We start from the raw sequence: 20,875 nt of genomic DNA, 5'->3' as shown, positions 1-20,875 counted from the left end.
TTGNCGCGACATGGCACTTTGATTGACTATACTGCGTGGAGAGGATTTTTCCTCCTCACCGTCTTCCGCTGCGCTCTCTACGCGGCTGACCACCTTAGAGGCATTGCACGTTCTCGCACTCTCCTACGCGTTGGGCAGCCTCGACACTCGTGCGCATCTGGAGGCCCAGGTGGTGCGAGGGCAGCTCTCGCAAACGACGCTGCGTCGACTGCGGACGAATGCGCACACCATCCTTGAGAGGACGCACCCAGCATACTGGAACGCGTTCCCAGCCATGGAAGTGGAGCTGCTGGAGGGGGAGACGGAGCTGAGCGAGGAAATGCGGCTAGCCGGCGCGACAGTGTGCATGCGCGGGGCAGTCGAAACGACTCGGGGTACTGGCGCGTCCGGTCCTTCCGCATCGAGTGTCATGCGTCGGCGCGGTAGTCGTGAACGACTCGCGGTTTGCATCTCAACTGGTGCGGCGTGGCGGCAGCTCGTACTGGAGAGTATGTGGGAGTTGACGGTAGGGGCGATGGCGGCCGACGACTCTTCCGCTGCAGTCGTGATGCCCTCTTCTGCGCATGCCTCAGTAACTCGCAGTTGTACAGTGGCCCAACAGCAGCAACAGCAACGGCCAGTAAAGGCGCACTCTTCAGCCCTTCACCCACCTACGAGGATGTCCGCTGGAGGCACGTTTGGGACGTCGCCCATACGCGTGCTTACTTCAGCGTCGTCTTTGCTTGCCACAACCGGCACGGCTGACTTAACGGGGTGCGCTATAGTCGAAGACACTGGCGGGGGCAGCGGCGCCGCATCGCTGCTTAATCTTTCAGCCCATCCCACCCTCAACCGCACGCCCCGCACCATCCGCGAGGCTACGCTGCTCCCTACGCGGCAGAGCACGACAGTCTTCCGCTTCCGTGTGGTGCAGCAAGCAGAGGGCCTTGGTGGCCTTTTTGTGCAAGACAGCATGCGGGTTGTGTTGCATCTTGCCCAGCACTACATCCAGGCACCTACCTCGAGTAGCACATCTTCTCAGGCCAGCTCGAATCTGATCCGTGCCGCAAAGAAGAGGCGGGGCTGTGATGGTCTACTGCATCGCAGTTTACCAGGAAAAGCTCCCCAATCGCGCTCACGCTCGACATCGCCGCCGCTGCCGCTGGGGCTGAGCGCCTCCGTGGCCACGTCATCTCCAAGCGCCATCTTCGGAACGGCGCCGCGCTTTGTGGATACGAATGCGTGGCGAGCAAAGGAGCGCAACCCCTTCATCCCCGTCACGAAGCCGGCAGAGGTGCGGCAGGCGGAGCTGAAGCGCCGGCAGTGGGGGGTGAAGGAGTTGCAGCGGGAGGATGTGGTCCTGTTTCTAGTTCACTACTCCCATCTAATGACGGAGCTGCCGGACGCGATTGCCGCCGTCGAGGATCACCTCTACTATCTGCGTCGGCAGCTGCAGCTGTGCCCAACGCGCGAGGTGCGACGGCGGTGCGAGCTCAATGACCTGTACATGAACGTGTACCCTACAATGCACTTGTTTCTGCGCTACATCGATCAGCAGGCACGGCGGTCGCGCAGTGTGCTGCAGCTGCTCTCCACTTACAATGGTGGCACCATACACTCCGGGAACATTGTGGATGTGTATGACGCGGTAGGGCGATGTACTGGGCTATCGGCCACCGAATAGCAGAAAGATCGACGTGGCTTTGAGAGAACGGCAACCCAAGAGCGCCACAAAGAGGGGGAGCGAAGGTGAGAAGGTGGTAGGAGAGCAAGAGGGGGACGTAGAAAGGACTCATTGCGTGCGGTGCGGTTGACGGAACGGAGCACCTCCTGACAGCGCTCATAGCCCTCTTTAGCCATCGGATTTGCTTCTCTCCTCTTCCCCCTCCTCTCGCTGTGTCTGGTTCGTCTCTCACTTTCATTAGTTCACTCTCGTGCGACTGCGCGTGTTTGCCAGTCCGCGCCCCTTTTCTCTCCTTTTATCTGCAGCGTCGATGATCGGCCTTCTGTGGTTCACTCTGTCCTCTGTTAGTTTATGGTGGTGGTGGGGGCCGTGTGTGTGTGTGTGCGTGTGTGTGTGTGTGGGCGTGTGCGATCTCGCTAGATCGCCAACCTCGCCATGAAAAGGGGAGGGAATGTGACTCTTTCCAGCAGCGCGAATACCCTATGCGGCACCACACCGACGCAGGCAGAGAGGCTCCCCCCAAACAACCGGCAACAAAGTGTCTCGCTGTTTGTTGCCGGTTGTGTGTGTGTGTGTGTGTGTGTGTGGGCGTGCAGGTGTGGTCCGCTCGCCTTTTCACGTTCTCTCTTCTCGACGGCAACAGAGCGAGCAAGAGGAAAAAAAAGTGAAGCTTAAACGCCTTGTGGCGTGCATGTCAGCGATGCTGCCGACAGGCGAAGAACAAGTCGGAGGACGCTGAGGTGGTTTTCGATCCTCGACAATGGGGAGGGGTGATTGAGAAGAGGGGGACGAGGCGAGGTCAGCACGACTGCTTCGCTTTTGGTTGGTGTATGGCTGCAGGTGTATAGCAGGGGTGGGGAGGGGTGATACGGCTTCCTCTCTTCTAGAGTTGCCCTTCGCCCTCGACCTTTTCTTAAGCTGAGCTTCTTCTCCACGCCTTCTTTTCTCCTCTCTGGCAGCCGGTTGCCTGCTGCATCATATCTGTCGCCCGTCTTCTCTCCTTTCTCCATCTTTGCATTGGTGCAGGTGCCTTCTCTTCTGTTATTTCTTTACATCACGTCCCGCGTGCCCCTCTGCCTTTCCCCCTATGCGGTCTCATCGCTTTGTTATTAACAACAAAGCCTCCTTAGCCCTTGTCGCGTTGTTGCACTGAGCATCAGTCAGTAGAAGACGCCCATATATAAAACACCCCCACACAACCCCACACAGGCGTGAGCGTACCCTTTCCAGCCTGTCTTCTTCTCTCCTCTCTTCTGCGCGACCTGAAGGCCTTTGTGCGCCATGAAGACACGTGCAGGAATGGTGTGCCGGGGGCCCGCGGATGCTGGCCATGCCACCACTGACCTCTACGACGAGCGGCACCGCCAGACCAAAGCACTAGCGCGATGGGAGCGGCAAAGAGCGGCGTGGATGCGCATGCAAACACACCTCGCCACCATCACAGGCTCGTCGTCTACGACAGGCAAGGGAGGCAATCGCAAGTTATCGTCCACAGCTGCAACTTCGCACAGATCCGCGGCTTCTGGCAGCGCTGGCGCCTCCCCGGCACGCAACTTCACTGGAGCCACACCCGCCGCAAGGGCGAAGCGGGAGGACTTTGGAATACTCGCCGTGGCACAGCCCGAGGTGATCAAGGACGGCAGCCACGCCTGGGAGGGGCTATTGCGCTGCACAGACACGCGGTCGGCGCGGCGGCTCGTTCCGATTGGCCGCACGTCGTTCCCGTACCAACTGTACAGCGAGGCTCGAGACCCGACAACGCTGCCGGAGGATCACATGATCTATACGCGCGTCGTGTCTGAAGGAGATGTGACAGCAGGACAGGATACAACCGTAGAGTCTCACCGCTTTGTTGACTCGACTATGCAGCGAGTGGAGCAGCGCGCTGCAGCACAGAGTCGTGTGCGAGCAGCGCTGACGGCAGCCACGCCCGATGACTCCGAGATCGGAACCGGATCGAAGGGGACATACGTTGCGGGGCAGCATGAGAAGGGCAGCGGCGGAGTTTTCTATTATGAGGCCCGGCTGCGCCACGTTGCACCATACGTGCAGGAGCGGCTCGGCCACTTTTTGCAACCCCGCGCCTTCTTGCATGTCGACGGGCATCCTGCACCCTGCGCCTCAGCCGAGGAGCTGGAGGCGCAGAAGCATGAGTGGACGGCTGCAGGGCCATCCTCAGCACCGCCAGTGGAGTACTATCCGCCTCCACCGCAAACGCAGTTGTGGGCATCCATTCCCACCTCAGCGGCACCAAGTCGTCTAGCAAGCACTGTTAAGCCAGCGGACAGCATGCGTCAGCGGAAGGGCTTGAGTACCGCGGCTGCCAGCAGAGCGCACTCACACGGCGCCAGCACCCCTGCTACTCTGAAGAACCACGGCTGTAGAGCTGATGGGGAGGATGCGCTCGCGGAGGAGGGTGACCGCGAGATGGAGGACCTGCTCTCTGGCAGTGTGGCCACCGCCACCCCGTCTGAGCTTCCGTACGATTCTTCCGTCGGCTTGATTGACAGCAGCGTGCGCGAAAAGTGCTCGCGAACAATGTATGCGGCACCCACATCCCCGCTTCATCCACTGCAGGTGAACAAGCACGGTATTTCGCTGCGTCACCAGCAGAGTTGCACTGCGGTTAGTGAGGACTTAGAGGAGGTCATGCAGACGTCTGGCCCAGCGATGGAGCTGTCAACGCGCAGCCTGCTCTTCCAGACGTGTCCACACGAACTAGTGCAAGGCACCGTGACGCTGCACAACACCGGCACGACTACCATCTACTTTAGCTGGGTACCGGTGGACTCCGTTGAAGAGCGGCTTGGGCAGCTCGAGCGCGACTCAAGAGATGCCGCCGCTGATATCGAGGAGGCCGAATCAGGAGAAGAGGAGGAGGAGGACAAATGCAAGAGGCGCCGGCAACTGCAGAGCGAGAGAGATGGAACCGCTGCCACGAGAATTACACACTCACTCGCCGCCCATCAGCGTACTGCACGTGACTCCTTTTTCTTTCTCTCCTCCCCAATGAGCGGTGTGGTGCTGCCGGACGAAGAAGGCATCTTTGCCTTCTCGGTGCGTGCAAATCGAGTTGGTTTGTTTCAGCACACGTACGAGCTGCTCACAGTGCCACCCGCGCCGGAGCGTATTTTTGTACGCCTGCGCGCGCTCGTCCAGAACGACGGCCCGTCGTTGGAGTGGCTCGCCGCGCCCGTGGCGGAGGCCATCGAAGCCAAGGTAGTGCTGGATGCACAACGTCGACTTGTGCAGAGGATCAGTGTGGACGTAGACGCCATCGAGGGCTCTGCCTTGTCGGCGCATATCAAAGCGTTAGACGGGGCGGCCGAGGCCGCCACAGCAGCCGAACGGATACGCCGACGGGCGCAGGAGGAAGCGTGGAACCTCGCGAACCGGTTCACCTTTGATCACATCCCCTACACAGCTGCCGTGTACGACAAGCTTGAGAGGCTCTATACGGTGGTGCAAGACACTTGTCGGACGCTGGGTAGACAAAAGAATGCTGAGGCGGACGAAGCTTCACAAAAGTCGGCTGTTGCCGTGGCAGCGCCGTCACTCAACGCACGTGTAAAGCCGTCTGGATTGTACGCGAGTTTGCCAGCGCCAGTTTCACCACCTAAGCAGGAGCCAGCAGCACCGACGACGGATATCGTGGAGACCGTCTCGCGCCCAGGCCAATGGGATGGCTCCTTACTCATTCTGCTGCAACTCATGATGGCGGTGCGCGATGCACCAACGCGGCAGACGTTCTTCACGGCCTTTCTCGTCCTCCTGCGCGCCGCTCGAGCGTCGCAGCAGTGCAGCAGCCGAAGTGGGAGCATCGAGTGCTTGGACCAGGAGACACTGCCGCTGCCGGCGCTTCTGGTGCGAGCCGCCACGCTCCTCGCCGACAGTGTGCAGAGTCGTCGTGCCGCGATGCTGGAACGAGAGTGCGAGAATATGCTTGGGCAGAAGCTCGCCACCGCTGCGACACCCTTCATGCAGGCCTTCGCTGCGGCCAGTGGCGCTTTTGCTTCCCGCGGCGCTGCCACCGCCAGAGACACGGGCGGTGCTTCGCCATCTGGCAGCACTGCCCACCGACCGCAGAGCGTCCATAGCAAAAAGCGGGCCACCTTAACGTGTGGCAGGAGTGGGACCGCAGCAGCAGGCGATCACGTCGGTGGCGCGGCCGCTACCGATGTCTTGGCGCCGGCCGCCACCAAAGTCACCACGGCGCAGCGTATGGTGTTGGACTCGATTTCTGAAGAGGAGCTGCTGCATTTCAGCGCCATTCAGGCCCCACCGAAAAGTGTGGCGGCGCTCGAGCGAGCGGAGAAGGTGGCTCTGCATGCGCAACGCAGTTTGGCACTGGCGGCAGAGCGTAGTGCATGGATTGAGCTGTACACAACGCTATTTCTCGAAGCAGTGGACGCAGCGTGCGACCGCGGCCCACTCTCGGCCTGCGCGGCGGCGCGTCTGGCTGAGCTGGAGGATATCCAAACGAGTGCGCTGCTGCCCATAGACCTTAGCACAGATCCGATCATCCCGCTCACAACGGGAAAGGGAGGCAAACGCAAGTAGTCGGACCTAAGGGGCACCCATGGCAGTCGCGGTTGCGATTATGCACGTGCGCATCTGTGCGTTGATGCCACACGCATCTCTAACGGTCAGTGATGCGTAAACGGGCGCGTTGGCCGTCGGCAATACACAATGCACATTATAAGCGGCAGTGCCTGCTCTGCGCCTATGCGTGTGTGTGTGTGTGTCTCTCTCTGTGCCTGCTGGAGTGCGTGATGGCTCTCCTCCTCTCCCCCTATCCTCTATCTTTTATTTGTTTCCAACTGAATGTACAGTGTAACACGTTCTACAGCACCTACAGCAGATTTGACTGGCCCTGTTGTTTTCTCAGCCCTGCATATCTGTGCGTGTCTTTTTCTTTTACCGTTGCTCCGGCGAGGTGAAGCTCGCGCTTGGTCACGTACACACACACACACACACACACACACACACACACACAGCTGTGAGGAGGAGGGATGCCAAGTTGCCGGCCACCACATCTCTCTCCCTTCCCCTTCTCCCTCTGCAGGGATGGTGGATGACAGTTCTCAGGAGAGGTAGCAATCTCGGCAGCAGAGTGTATGCGTAACGACTCACATGCCCACAGGCATACACGTCAGTCTTCCCTTCTCTTGTAGATAGCTTCGCGTGTCATGCGCCACCGTTGCGGTACCATCGACGACGATGGTGCATCTTGTTGATTTGTGGCGCATGGAAGAAGCCCAGCAAACAGGAAAAAAACTGAATAGACGATGCAATGCAACCCGCATCGAATTCGACAGGATGAAGGACACTAACGCCGCGCTGCATGCGCTAACCAGGAAAGGCCATGGATGAGTGTATGTATGCAGCGGATATGCCACGTAGGACTGCAGTCACTAAATGAGGAGGTGTTGACATCACGTCTTCCGAGGAGACGAGCACACTTCATCTAGCTTTGGCTGCGTAGTGGGCGTGAGGGGGGAGAGATTTGTGGCACTGCCTCCCAAGACGTGTGCGCCACCGCTTTCCCCCCTCGCCGCACTCTTCCTCTTTCAACGCATACCTGTGCAACATCTATCATAGAGGCCCTTTCACACACACACACCCTCTCTCTGCACTGCTTCTCCTTTCTCATCCCCCTCTTCCCTCACTGGCACCATGACTTCCTGTCTTTATTTGTACACGCACACACACGCAGCCCTTTCCTATTCTATACTCTACACAATTTCCTACAAGAAACAAGAGAGAAGGCAGGCGAAGTTGGAGTCGCTTTTTTAGGTGCGCATCGACGTGCATCTTGGTCGCTCTGCCTCCCGTTCGCCATGCCTGTGAGGATTCAAAGGCAAAATATAAGCTACTTCTTTCCTACTCGCTATTTCCTTCTCGTTGAGTGAAGGTGGCGTGCGGTGCTCCATTACGTCTTTCAGTGGTTGTTTATCTGTTCTGTGTGGCTCATCTTGTCACTGTCGTAGTAACTGTGGCTGTGGGTAGCTGCCTCTCTTACGACTGACCGCTCCTTGCTTCACCATTCCTCTCCTGCTGGTATCCAGCCCCTCTCCTTTTTCTCAAATTTGCTTTGCACAACGCCGTGATCACCGCAACTCCTATCACCTCGACTAACTTGTGCTTGCTTGTCAGCTTGGTAGTCGTTGCTTTTCTTGTCCGATCTCTCTTCTCTAGAGTATATTGGCTTCATCTAGCCATTCATCACAACGACACGTAGTACACACGTCTACCTCACCCCGTCATTCCACTGACTGCAGTGCCTTTGCTTTTCGTACTTCTTCCTGCACTTACACCACTTTCTCCCTCCGTACTTGAAGCACAACGAAAAAAAGGCCGAAGCCAAAGCACAAACACCTCCCCTCTCCCCCCTCCTCCCTCCCTCCACACACACACACACACACACACACTGCAGTGGCAATGATGCCCAACGGCGAGCCGAGGCTCATCCAGGGGCCAAAGTCTCGTAAATTGCGCAGCACGAGTCGCGGGAAGACGCCAGCGCGCGTGATGACGCCGAGACGTAATACACCGAAGAAGCGGGGCTCTGTTTCTCAGTCTCACTTTCAGGACCCCGACCACCACCTCACTTTGGCCGACGCCGCGGAGGGAACCGAGGCTTTCAAGAATCGCGTGTCTGAGATCACGTCGTTCCGCGTAGTGTCGCGCGTACGCCCCTTTATCAAGGAGGAGCTGGCCGAGATGGAAGGCCAGGAGCGCCGCTCTATCGTCGAGATGGCGGATACCAAGACTATCCTGCTAGACCCGAAGGATAACTGGGCCCCCAAGGCGCAGTTCGAGTTTGACGCCTCGCTCTGGTCGATCCCGCCAACGCACCGTATTGTGCACACCTTCCAGGACACGAAGCACAAGACGTACGCAACGCAGAAGGATGTGTACAACCTCATTGCCAAGGACCTCGTGCCGCACGTGTTCAACGGCTTCAACAGCTGCATCCTCACATACGGCCAAACCGGCAGCGGGAAGACATACACTATGATGGGCTTGTACGACCCGAACGCCTCATGCGGTGGCGACGGAGAGGAAGGCATCATCCCACGCGTGTCGAACGACATCTTTGTTATTCTGAAGGAACGCATGGAGGAGGAGGCGAGGACGAGGAGTCCGCAAAGCCTGACAAAGTTCCGTGTCGAGGTGACCTTTGTCGAAATTTATATGGAGCGTGTGCGTGACCTGCTCGACCCTACGCTGCGCCACACCCGCGGCAACGAGAAACTGCAGGATGCACGCATCCGGCAGGACCCGTACAGCGGCCCCTTTGTGGAAGGTGTCACCAAGTACGAGGTGAGTAACTGGGGGCAGTGCTGCATTCTGCTGGAGCGCGGCTCACAGCATCGCACAACTTGCGCGACCGCTGTACACAACCAGTCGAGTCGAAGCCATGCCATCTTCCAGTTGACGGTGATACAGGAGGTGGTGGTGCCGAATGACAACAAGTACGCCCTCCCCACCTTCAAGACCCAGGCGGGTCGTATCAACCTGGTTGATCTCGCAGGCTCCGAGCGCGGTGGTTTCCAGGACTACGTTAAGGAGTCGGCAGCCATTAACACCTCGCTGCTGGCGCTACGTCGTGTCATCGACAACCTCACGGAGCGGCAGAACATGCTGATGGAGATGGCGGAGGCAGAGATCACCGGCAAGCGCTACCAAGAGCGGCCTCTCCCCCAGGTGCCGTTCCGTGACAGTGTATTGACATGGTTGCTGAGCGACAGCATTGGTGGCAACGCTCGTACGACCATGGTAGCCACACTAAGCCCGCTAGTGAAGAACTACGTTGACACCTTGGCGACGTTGCAGTGGAGCAGTAAGGCTCGAAACCTTGTCACACTGGTGAAGATGAACGACCAGGCAGTGGTGCAGAACGGCATGGCCTTCCACGCCGGCGCCCTCGACAAATCCTTGCGCATTCAACGGCAGAATTTGGACAGCCTTCGCGAAACACTGCGCGCAAAGCAGGAGGCAGCGCGTCAGCTGGCGCGGCAGACAAAGGCCCTGAAAACGTTGCTCAACAAGGCGCACTCGCGTGAGCTGGCGATCAAGAAGGACCGCGCCGCCCTCATTATCCAGCGCACATTCCACCGCTTCATGTTCTACAAGAAGCTCGAGGCTTACGAGCTGCAATTCGCGAAGCTTCGAAGTGCCGAGAAAAATGACAACACTGACAACACAGGGTTGCAGAGGATTCAAAAGGTGGCGGAGGTGCGAGAGCAGGCGGCGAGGGAGGAGTTGAAGGCTATGGAGGCGCTGACGGACGAAAAGGCTGCCGCCGTGGCGAAGTACGAGATGGACTACAACAAGCGGGCTGCGCGCCGCCGCGAGGCCGAGGATCGTCGAGCACAGATCTTGGAGGCGATCAACATCAATGAGGTACTCCGGCAGTACGGAGAAAAGCGCTTGCAAGAGGTGGCAGAACTTCGTCGCTTGGCCGATATCGAAAGGGAGGAAAGGGAGTTGTCCGCACAGAAGCTGGCGGACATGGAGAGAGTCATCGCTGTCAGCAAAACGATCGAGCACAAGCTGATGGTGGTGGAGGATCAAGTGAGGCTGGAGACGCTGCGCGAGAAACATGAGCAAGCCCGCTCGGAGAGGTACGAGGTGCTCCGGACGCTGCAGAGCCTGAGGGAGCGCCACCGGAAGGTGACGAGGACGTGAAGTCGAGCTCCTCCCACTTGTGCAAGTGAGTCACCACATCTTCGAGGATAGGGGGATGGGTGGGCGAGCGTGCCTCTGCTGGAGCGCTCCGCTGCAGCTACGCAAGGCACGTCGTAGTGACAGCAGCCGGGTGCATCTAATGCAGTACGAGAGGAGACAGGAGGCTCTGCTGCTTCTATAGAATTTTGTCCCCAGCTCTCTAATGCGTGTGCTCTGAGGTTACCTCTCTCTCTCTCTGTACTCGTCCTGCATGCGCGCGCGCGGTTACGCTCTCTCCCTGAAGCGTTTGCTGTTTTGCGATGGGCTCGCTCGCTCCGTTCTCGTTTGCTTTGCTTTCCAACCGTTTCTCTTCGTTCACCTTTTTTTTTTCATCTTTTTTTTTTTCAATTTTTTTTTTTTTATTGACTCCACACAGCGTTTAGTTATTATCATTATTGATTTACCTCCTTTTTTCTTTTCTTCTTTCTCTCTCCGTAGGCGTCTTTTTGCCCCCCCCCCCCCCCCTCCTCCTCTTCTCTGCGTGTGTGTGTGTCAGTTTTTTTCTTCTCTTTCCTTGTTCACTGTACCCCATTTGTTTTTGGCGTCAATCAAGACGATGGCAGCACGCCTTAGGCTCCCAGGTAAAGAGGCAGGTGCGCGATGGGCAGGGGGAATCAGCGCGGTGCAGTGTGCGAGTGGGTGAACGTTGCTCTTCCCCGTTTTGTGTAATCTCCCGCATTCCACCGCATGTGCGTGCGTGTGTCTGTTTTCCTTTGCGGGGCCCGATCGCTTCTCTTCTACGCCGACCCTTTTCTTGTGGACTTTCACATTTTCCTCTTCGCTCCTTTCCCTCTGTACCCGTGGATGGGGTCTACATGTGCTCTTGTTGCTGTGTGTGGGTGCACGCCTCATTTCGCTCCGAGTGTCTTTTGATCCTTCCCTGTGTTTTTCTTGCACCTCAATCTTTGTGTACTGCCTACGATGGATGCCATCCTCTCTCTTCTCGCCTTTTCTTTGTGATTTGCCGTTCACCGTCCCTTTCCCCGCTCCCGCTCTGCGTGTGATTTGTGCGGCTGACGCTCCTTCGATGCCTCCTTTACGTACTCGCCTACCAGAGTAGACGCATCTGTCGCTACATAGCTCTACTCTTTCCTTTCCCCTGCCCTCATCCATCGCACTTGCGGGCTCTTGTTCTCGTTCTCGCTTGTTTCGGTGTGCCTCTTTTTCTATGTTTGCTCCTCAGGTTCAGGTAGTACAAGACATGCCCACATAAATTTTCTTTTTGTTCTTTTCTGTGGTGTGAAGGCGCCAGTGAGCGCACGCGCTCTTGTTGTTGACACAGTTTTAGGTGCTAGTGCCTGTTTGCGGGGTTCGTGGGAAGCGGCTACTGAGACAACAAAGGATGTCAGTCATGCACGTATGAGCAGCAGCGATGATGAAACAGGTGCTCGCACTTCTTCACTCCTGTTGTGCTCTCTCTCTCCCTCCCTCTCTCTTGCTGTTTTCTTGATGATTACATGGTTTACCTCATACCCCCACCCTCTCAAGCTGCGCAGCTTTGTTAACGCCTCCTCGTCCTTCTCCTCTGCCGGCCAAAGGAGAAACCACCATTCCTCACTGGATCTCCCTTTTTGAGTACTGTCGTTCTGTCTATTGCGTCTTTCATTAGCCCCCCCCCCTCTTTGGCCAACCACAGCATAATGTTTCCATGTGTGTTGGCTGCTGGTGGTGGTGGTGGTGGTGGGGGGGGGGCGAAGATGTCACTTTTGGTCTTTTCTGTCTCATGGTTTGCCTCTTCGCTCGATGACGCGCGCGCGTGGCGTGGCGTGCGTGCGCGTGTGCTGTGCTGTGTTGATTTCCGGCTTTCTACTCTCTTTCACCGCGACTGCTTGTATTGTTTCCTCCTCTCCTCTACCACTGTTTTATTTCCACCACTCATCTTTCACCCCTTTCCATCTTTCGCTTTCGCTTTCTCCTCTGTCCTTTGCTCACTCTCACCTCTGTCGCACAGGTGAGCGCGTGCTAGTGCCGCTGCCGACTCAATAGCAAAACAGCGTGAGCATCCCACGAGGGCAGAGGCAACTACGCACCAATAAACGAGTAGGCAGGAGTGAGCGCAGGTCACAATCGTGTGGTGATGCTCCTTTCGCCGGTGCTTCGACTATCGTTTCTGCCTACCCACTCGATTTGTTAGGGAAGGGAGTAGGCGGGCGGGCTGTGTGTATGCGGGTGATTTGAAATTGCCTTTGCTCGCAACAAACAAGCACACACCACCCCTTGGCTCCTGAAGGAAGCATAGAAGAGTACAACCACAACCAGCAAAGTTCGATCCCATTCCTTGCCTCACTCGCATGCTGGCAATCGTACACGCATGCTCGATGCTGCCATTGAGTCAGGTGAACGGGACGACAAACCGCGGTTGTGCAGGCGGTGAGGAAAAGGGTACAGCCAGCGAAGTAGTCTATCCTGTACCTGGCGCATCCTTGGCGTAGACTGGGAGGGGAGGGGGGAGAGAGGAAGGGGGTGCCGTAGAAAAAAACAGCGTATGCTTTCTTTAGCAGCTGTCCTTGATCTTCTTCTTGAATCGCTTCGGAGTGTTCTTCCTCCGTACACTTTCGCCCCTCCTGGAGTTTTGTTTCCTTTGTTATTCTCATCTTTTCCTTTTTAGCATAGGGCCACGCACACGCTGATCATTTGGGGGGGGGGAGAGACACCTCAGTCCGCGGCATGCCGGGGCCCAGCGCCCGCTCCTCGAGGAGGTCAAAGCCGTCCCCCACCCCTGCGTCAACGCCAAGCCACTGCTGGGGGCGACAGAGTCCAGCACCCACCAGGCAGCGCGGGCCAGAGTGACGTGCCGCTGCTGATGCCGGCGGCCAGGTCGCGGACGGCGTGGCGTTGGGGCGGCCTGCGACAGTGCACGCGCTTGCGCCACCCGTGCGGCGGGCAGCGCGTCGTGGCGTCGGGTAGGGTTTGAGACAGGGGCGGTGCTCCTATGGCTGAGTCGGCGCATTGCTGTAATGCGTGTGCCTGCCGCTGCAGGGCAGCACGCGGATGGGCCTGCGACAGGCCGGGTGGAGTGGTGTTTGACTCGTACTTGTATATCGAAGGACACACTGAAAAGCAAAAGAAGGTGCCGCTGTCAACGCGCCTTTTACAGGCGGCGGCGCGAGTCCAAAGTCCAGCGAGGGATCGCGGCTGACAAAAGGGGCTCAGCAGAAGAGAGACGAAAAAAAAGCACTACGCCCCCTTTCTCTCGCTCTCTCTCTCGCTTTCCTTCTCGTCTACGCGCGCTTCCCCTTCGTTTTCTTTCTTGTTGCTCTTGTCTCGGTTTACCTTTTGGGGCTGAGTGTCCAAGACACCGAACCCTAACCCCAGAAACATGCAAACAACGGCAAACACGCGCGAGCGCACGCACCCAGACACACGCGAGAGACGTTGGCGAGTGAGAAGGACGTCACTTGAGTTTAATTCGCCATTTCAGCCTCTTTCTTTCGCTGTGCACATATTGTAGCCCCCTTTTCACTTTTCTCTCTCTCTCTCCTTGTACGCTTCGCTACCACTTCATTCATTAGCATCATTTTTAGCGCGATTTTTTGTTTTGTTTTTCCTCTCCTCTCTACCTCGCCGACTATTGTGTTTATCGTTGTCGCTCTTGTTGCTCTCTTAGTCGCAGGCATTCTTTTCGTTGGTGCGCTTCTACTTCAGAAGACTATCATCACCACCACCTTCTCGTACGCACTCCCCCAACCCGCCCGCCCGCCTGTTTGCTTCTCTGCCACGTCCTGAGCAGGAAAGTACGTTGCACTTCGTATCTGCAGGTGTCGTTTGCCTTGCTGCTGGCATTGATACACGTCAGCGCATCGAGATCTCACACCCAGGCGCGTGGGGGTACTCAGGCAGTCACCATGTTGTCCGAGGACGAGCAAAAGCGGCAGTTGTATAACCGCCAGGAGTATGTGGTAGGGTCGGAGACGCAGGCGAGGTACGGCTCGACGAATGTGCTCGTCGTTGGCGCCAAAGGCCTCGGTGCGGAAATTATCAAGAACATCGTGCTCACTGGCGTGAAGAGCGTCAAGGTGCTGGACAACGCCGTGGTCACCATCGAGGATCTTGGCACCAACTTTTTTTTGCGGCCGGATGATGTAGGGAAGCCACGCGGTGCTGCTGTGGCGCAGGCCGCCAAGGAGCTCAACCGCTTCGTCGAAGTCTCATCTGTTAGTGGCGACCCGCTCTTGCACATCCCCGTGGTGCACGTGGTGATCTACACGAATGCCTACACGTCTACCCTGACGGTGGCGAACGATGTGGCGCGAGAGAACAAGGTGAGGTTCATCAGCTGCGAGAGTCGCGGTGTTTGCGGCTGCATCTTCGTAGATGGCGGCGAATCACTGGACATTGTGGACTCGGACGGCGAGGATACTGTGACGTGTGTTGTGACAGCCTTGTCGCCGGATGGTCTCGTCACGTTACACGAAGACAAGAATCACGAGTGCGAGACGGGCAGCAAGGTTTACTTTACAGGCCTCTCGGCGCTACCGCAGGCTAACACGACAGAGCCGGCGGTGCCGTCGGCGTGGAAGCTGTTTGAGGTGGCGGAGGTAATCTCGCCACACACTATGCGACTGAAAGGCATTGCTGACCTCGTCAGCGCTGGCGTAGTCGTTGATGTCGGGACGAGCGCCTACCTGCACACCACCAAGAAGGGGCGGAGGGAGCACTACAGAACGCTGGCCGAGAGTCTTCACAACCCCGAGTGCCTCATGATTTTCGATAAAGAGGAGAAGTGCGTGGCAGCCGCCACGCTGCACGCGATGTTCACCGCGGTTGCCCGCCACGGCAACGTGCCAACCTCACCCGCTGAAGTGGAGACTATCGTGAAGGTGGCGCAGTCCATCAACCCAGGCGCAGAGGCACCCATCATGCGCATGCTGCTGCCTGTCTTTGGTGGCGACCTGAACCCGATGACGTGCTTCATTGGTGGCATGGCGGCGCAGGAGGCACTGAAGGTGTGCAGCGGGAAGTTCACACCGCTGCACCAGTGGATGTACTACGACGCGCGTGAGGTGCTGCAGGCGTGGCAGTACGGAGCAAAGACCATGTCTGCGTCGGCATTGTGCTCTTCGGCGGCGGTGTTTCCCGATGCGCCGGCGGCGCCATCGCGGTACGCCGGTCAGGAGGCAGTGCTTGGCCACGCGTTTCAGCAGTACCTGCGGCAGCAGAAGGCGTTCATCGTCGGTGCCGGCGCGCTCGGCTGCGAGCTCATCAAGAACGTCGCGTTGATGGGATTCGGTGAGGTGTCCATTACAGACATGGACACAATTGAGATGAGCAATTTGTCTCGGCAGTTTCTCTTCCGCAACCACCATATTGGCCGTCCGAAGTCCGTCGTGGCAGCTGAGGCGGCCGGCCACATCAACGCCGAGGTGAAGATTACACCACACGAGGCCAAGATGGCACCGGAGACGGAGGTGATCTTTAACGAGGACTTTTGGGCGCAGCAGGCGGTCATTCTCAATGCGCTGGACAACGTTGCGAGTCGCAAGTACGTGGACTCCCGCTGTCTGTTTTATCAGAAGCCGCTGCTGGAGAGCGGTACGCTTGGCACAAAGTGCAACATGCAGCCCATCATACCGTTTGTGACCGAGAGCTACAGCAGCAGCTACGACCCGCCCGAGAAGGGCATTCCGCTCTGCACTCTCAAGAACTTCCCGAACGCGATCGAGCACACGATTCAGTGGGCCCGCGACTTGTTTCACCTGCTCTTTGTCAGCGTTCCGGCAGACGTGAACCAGTACCTGGACGACCCGGTAGCCTTCGCAAACAATCTGCGCAACGACCCGGCTGCTGCTGATACAGTCATGCATAACGTGAACGACGCGCTGCGCCGGTGGCCCAAGAACGAGGAGGAGTGTGTACGACTCGCGCGCCTTCTATACCAGGAGCACTTCAACGATGGCTTCCGCCAGCTTCTGCACAACATCCCCCTTGACAAGCGCACCGAGGATGGGCAGCTGTTCTGGAGCGGCGCAAAGAAGCCACCAAAGCCGCAGGAATTCAATGCCGGCTCGGAGCAGGACATCGAGTTTGTCTACCACTGCGCCTGCCTCTTCGCCAAGGTGTACCAGCTGCCACCCTTCTCGCTCTCCAAGGAGGAGACCGTAAGGCAAGCAGCGGCAGTGACGGTGCCTCATTTTGTGCCCCGCCACGCTGTGTTTGCCACGTCTGAGAGGCAGACGTCGCAGCAGACGTCTTTGTCGAGCGGACTGACGGTGGAGCAGCTGCCCGTGGTCACCCAATTTGGCACTCGCCGCATGCGCGCTGAGGAGTTTGACAAGGACGACATCACAAACCACCACGTGCAGTTTATCACTTACGGCTCCAACCTACGCGCGCGGGCCTACAACATCCCTGCCGCTGACTTCAACCAGACAAAGCGCATTGCAGGCAACATCATCCCTGCCATGGTGACAACCACGTCTCTTGTCACGGGGCTCGTCGGCTTTGAGCTGCTCAAGTACCTTCTCATACAGTTTCACCATGCGCGTAAGTCCGCAGCAGCGGGAACTGGCAGCAGCCACGGCGAAAAGTTCTACCTTGACGCAGATGAAGAGCCGGAGAAGCTGGTGACGCTCTTTCGCAGCGCCTTTGTGAATATCGCTCTTCCATTCATTGCCTTCTCGGATCCGATCGTCGCGCAGAGTCGCTCGTACGCGCTGCCGAGCGGCAAGAAGCTGCGGTGGGGCATCTGGGACCGCCTCGACATCTCGGAGGGTCGTGACATGTTCGTCAAGGAGCTAGTTCAGCTGCTGCGTGATCGCTACGAGCTCGAGGTGTTCATGATTGCGCTCCAAAATGGAAAGATGATCTACACTGAGTTTGGTGGGAAGGCGGCGGACAAGGAGAAGCGCGTCTCGGAGGTGGCCCAGTCGAAAGGCGAAACGCTGCTGGATGGCATCGACTACTTTGATCTCGTCGTCACGGGGATGATTGGCGACGACGATGAGGTTGATGTGCCTATCATCCGCTACCGCTATCGTTTCTAAGGTGCAAGCTCTTGGTGTTTCCATCCACGTCAGAGATGAAGACTAACGGGGATTTGGGGGAGGAAAATGAGGACTGGCGTAGTATGCTACAGGGAGATCTGGCTTAGCATTTCCCCCTTTCTGCACTACATGGAAGGGTGCCCGTGTGTGCACGCTCCCAGCCCTATTCCTCATCAATGCAGACGAGGAGGGGCACAAAGGAGAAGGTGGTAGCGCCGTGATGCATATCGACAGAGACTGCCTGTGTTGCTTGCCGTTACTGTGTGCAATGGTCTGCGGCAGTCGTGTGCGCATTATATCAAGTGGCAAGGAGGTCGTAGCGATCTTGTCGCTACGGGACGCAGAGTGACGTTGCCTGTACCCTCCCTCACCTTTCCACTTTCCTCCCTGTTTTGGTTCGCGGAGCGACTCCCACGCAAGGGAAGACAACGAAAGCGAAAGCAAAGAGTGACAAGGTCAGCAACTGATGAAGGTGAACACAGACTGTCTCTGTCCCCTTCACCTCCTTACTTGGCATTTATTCTTTAAAACAGAGCGGAGAATCGAAAAAAAAAACCGTAGAAGAGCTCGCGCCACACCTCTGCAGGCGTGTTCGTATGGGCCTCATTCCTATACCTATGCATGCGTCTGCCTTGTAGTGAATGAGGACGCGTGGCGATTCGATTCACAACCGTGACGACGCACAGAGCGAGGAAGCCTGAAGAAACCCTTTTCACCAACCCAGCCACCGACCCCTTTCAGGGATGCCCACCCTTTTTCCTGTCACACATCTTTTCTTTCCTTTGTCTGCTACTCGTTCCACTGCCGCTTTGCGCCGACCCTAGACAAGATTCACGCTGAAAGCGCCAAAGTCCTTCCGATGCAAGCCGAGAGACTGCAGCTGGATATTTGCAACCGGAGCTCCGCCACCGGCTGCCTCCTTGCTACATGGAAGGAGGTTCACAATGTCCCCCTCCTGAAGCGTCACAAGCCCAATGACGACATGCTGCATGACCAGGATCGAATCAAAGCGACTTGACGGTGCCGCCGCGTGGTGGGGCAGTACGAGCAAGGAAAAAAGCGGCAGGGGGGACCCTGGCGCAGTTTCACGCTAATGCATCCACAGCCATCGCGAGTGCCCACACAACACGCAGACAGCAGAGACCTACTCAAAGGGGTGGGTCTACTGCTCCTCGACTCCACGGTGCTGCTGCGCTGCGCCGCCTACCTGTGTGTCTCCGCACTCGCGCGTGGGAGGCGTACCCCCCGGACTACGGTGTTGCCATGGCGCTTCAGCAACGGCCGCGCGGGTATGCAGGCATCGACCCCTTCGGAGCCCCGCACGCGCCCCCACTCATGCGCAGCGGTCACGCGTACTTCAACGCACCACTCCCTGGCCGGCTGCGGGCGGACTCTGTGGCCGCAGCAAAGCTAGCGGCATGCAGTGAGGGACTCTCCCGTTTTGTGGAGCTCCCTTACTCGCTCTGGACACATGGTGCGGAGCGGGCAGACATCAGGCCAGGACCGGCGGCAGGGGGCTGCGGCCCCCTTTCCTTGGAGCTACCGCGCTGAGTGGGAAGCGGTGGGGCTGGGGCCTGCCCCGTTGTGAAGACCCCCCAATCGGCTAATGCACAGCAACACCAGTGTGACGGTTGTTGTTGAGGGCCCGCCCTCGCTTCTCGGGACGCTGAGCACCGGCCCCACAGGGGTAGTGGATGGCGCAGTGGGACGCATCGGGGCGCCGATGCCGGCGCCACCTGCCCGCCGCGTGCGCCTCTTCTTTCCGTCTGTCTTTGACTACTGTGAATCCGAGCACAAGGACGAGGCGGCCAAACCTGTCAAATCGGCAACGGCAAGGACGCTGACGCCAACTGCGTGGGCGACGGGCCTGGTCACCGGCCTCACGCGTCTCGACCACCCCCTGTTGTCCGCACGGCAGCCGCCAGCTCCTCTGCTCAAGAGCAGGACCCTGGAGGCGGCCCGCTTGGGTCGAGACGTGCCGCCCGCCCAGGTCCGTCTGGCGGCCGATCGCGCAGCCCGCATGCGAGGAAGGGCGAGGGGAGCGTGCCAGACGCGTTGCCCAAGTTGGCAACCCGCGACGGTTTGTCCGAGACGGCGAGGGCTTCGCCGTGATGCGGCAGAGGTGTGGGCGAGCTGTCGCTGCATGTGCGTATTCGTTGGCTTGTTTGTGATGGAGCGGTCATGATGGAAAAGAAGTTCTTGTTTGACCTTCTGCCCCTTCTCCTTCCTCCCTGTCCTTTTGCCTTCTCTTGCTTTGGTCGTTGTGCGCTCACCTTCATGCCGTTTGTGTGTGTGTGTTTTCTTCTTTGCCGACCCAGTCTTACCTCAACGCCCCAATCCACCAACGAGAACACCATCGAACAAGGAGAGAAGAGGGACTCTACACGCCGTCCTTCACCATACGTGCCCCCAGGCCTACCGCAACACAGCTGAAAAGAAAAGAAACACAAACCCCATCCCCTGGTAGGCTCGGCGTCTCCTGTTTTATATATTTTTGAGAGAATGTTTCTTACCCACATCAACTACTATGTGGACAAGAACTGCAGTTATGGTGTTGTCGGGGCTGTGGTGCTTGTGAATGTGTACGTACTACAGTACCTTCCCGACACTATCGTGGTTTCCTTCTTGACCGGTTGCGCGTGCATCGCGGCCGCGGTCAGCAAGGGGCTGAAGCGCATCATCAAGCAGTCCAGGCCGCCTGGTGCGCCAAAGGTGAGCCCAGGTATGCCGAGCAATCATGCCACTAGTCTATCATTCTTGTGCGTGGCGACGGTCTATGGCTTGCAGCGCTGTGCGGTCAGCACTGCTATTGTTCGTGGCATGAATCAGACCCTCTTCTACACGCCTCAGCTGCCTTCTGCCCAGCTGTCATACGTGCTGCCCCTGCAGGTGTTGATTGCAGTGTATAGCATGTATGCGGCAGGCTTGCGGGTTGCTTGGGGCCATCACACAGTGGCGCAGGTTGCTGCGGGATACCTCTTGGGATTCTTCTTCGCTATTTTGTCTTTGGCGGCAAACTACAGCGGCTACACTGGCTCTCGCTCTGGTGGTCGCGTGGATGATCTGCCTCTGCCGGTGAAGGCAATTGTCTTTCTCGCTAGCGTTGTGATCTCGGCGATGGCAATACGTTCAATCATTCGTGGTGCCCACGTGCCGCGTAGCGCGCGCACCGGCCACTTGTCCTCCTGCGGAAGGAGAGCGAAGAGCGATGGAGGGGGAGTGTGAGAGTCACGAGGCTCTGAGCACGAATCATTGAGGATGTGCATAGCGCAGAGGACGACACCTACCAAGCAAACAGCAGCAGCACAGAGAAGGCAGGAGAGGGGGGGGGGAAGTAAAGCACTAGCACAAGGGGTGGCACCGTCTCCTCGGTCCCTTTCGTGTTTTGTTTTCTAGCTGTGCTGTGCTTGAGTTCAGCCTGTGTCGACTTCGTATTCTTCTTTTTTTTCGTTTTCCCTTTCGTTTCCGCGACAGTTTCATAAGGCGTGCTCGAAGA

The 20,875-nt window shown here is 57.8% G+C and overlaps 5 protein-coding genes across 5 annotated transcripts; all 5 read left to right on the top strand.

Moving 5' to 3' along the window:
* Positions 1-274: 274 nt before the first annotated feature.
* LBRM_23_0730 (conserved hypothetical protein) lies at positions 275-1,663 on the top strand (the record flags this gene model as incomplete). The annotated part of the gene is made up of 1 exon (XM_001565095.1): positions 275-1,663. One exon carries the CDS (start codon positions 275-277, stop codon positions 1,661-1,663), a length of 1,389 nt encoding a protein of 462 aa, XP_001565145.1.
* Positions 1,664-2,944: 1,281 nt separating this feature from the next.
* On the top strand, positions 2,945-6,223 carry LBRM_23_0720 (conserved hypothetical protein; the record flags this gene model as incomplete). Its single annotated transcript, XM_001565094.1, has 1 exon — positions 2,945-6,223. One exon carries the CDS (start codon positions 2,945-2,947, stop codon positions 6,221-6,223), a length of 3,279 nt encoding a protein of 1,092 aa, XP_001565144.1.
* Positions 6,224-8,194: 1,971 nt separating this feature from the next.
* On the top strand, positions 8,195-10,357 carry LBRM_23_0710 (putative kinesin; the record flags this gene model as incomplete). The annotated part of the gene is made up of 1 exon (XM_001565093.1): positions 8,195-10,357. One exon carries the CDS (start codon positions 8,195-8,197, stop codon positions 10,355-10,357), a length of 2,163 nt encoding a protein of 720 aa, XP_001565143.1.
* Positions 10,358-14,241: 3,884 nt separating this feature from the next.
* Positions 14,242-17,379, top strand: LBRM_23_0700 (putative ubiquitin-activating enzyme e1; the record flags this gene model as incomplete). The annotated part of the gene is made up of 1 exon (XM_001565092.1): positions 14,242-17,379. The coding sequence occupies one exon, from the start codon at positions 14,242-14,244 to the stop codon at positions 17,377-17,379; it is 3,138 nt and encodes a 1,045-aa protein (XP_001565142.1).
* Positions 17,380-19,881: 2,502 nt separating this feature from the next.
* Positions 19,882-20,604, top strand: LBRM_23_0690 (hypothetical protein; the record flags this gene model as incomplete). The annotated part of the gene is made up of 1 exon (XM_001565091.1): positions 19,882-20,604. The coding sequence occupies one exon, from the start codon at positions 19,882-19,884 to the stop codon at positions 20,602-20,604; it is 723 nt and encodes a 240-aa protein (XP_001565141.1).
* Between the last annotated feature and the right edge of the window lie 271 nt (positions 20,605-20,875).

Source organism: Leishmania braziliensis, chromosome 23 (genome assembly GCF_000002845.2).
Source record: "Leishmania braziliensis MHOM/BR/75/M2904 complete genome, chromosome 23".
Classification (NCBI taxonomy): Eukaryota; Euglenozoa; class Kinetoplastea; order Trypanosomatida; family Trypanosomatidae; genus Leishmania; species Leishmania braziliensis.
The sequence above is the reverse complement of the archived record's forward strand: the minus strand, read 5'-3'. Positions and strand labels throughout refer to the sequence as shown.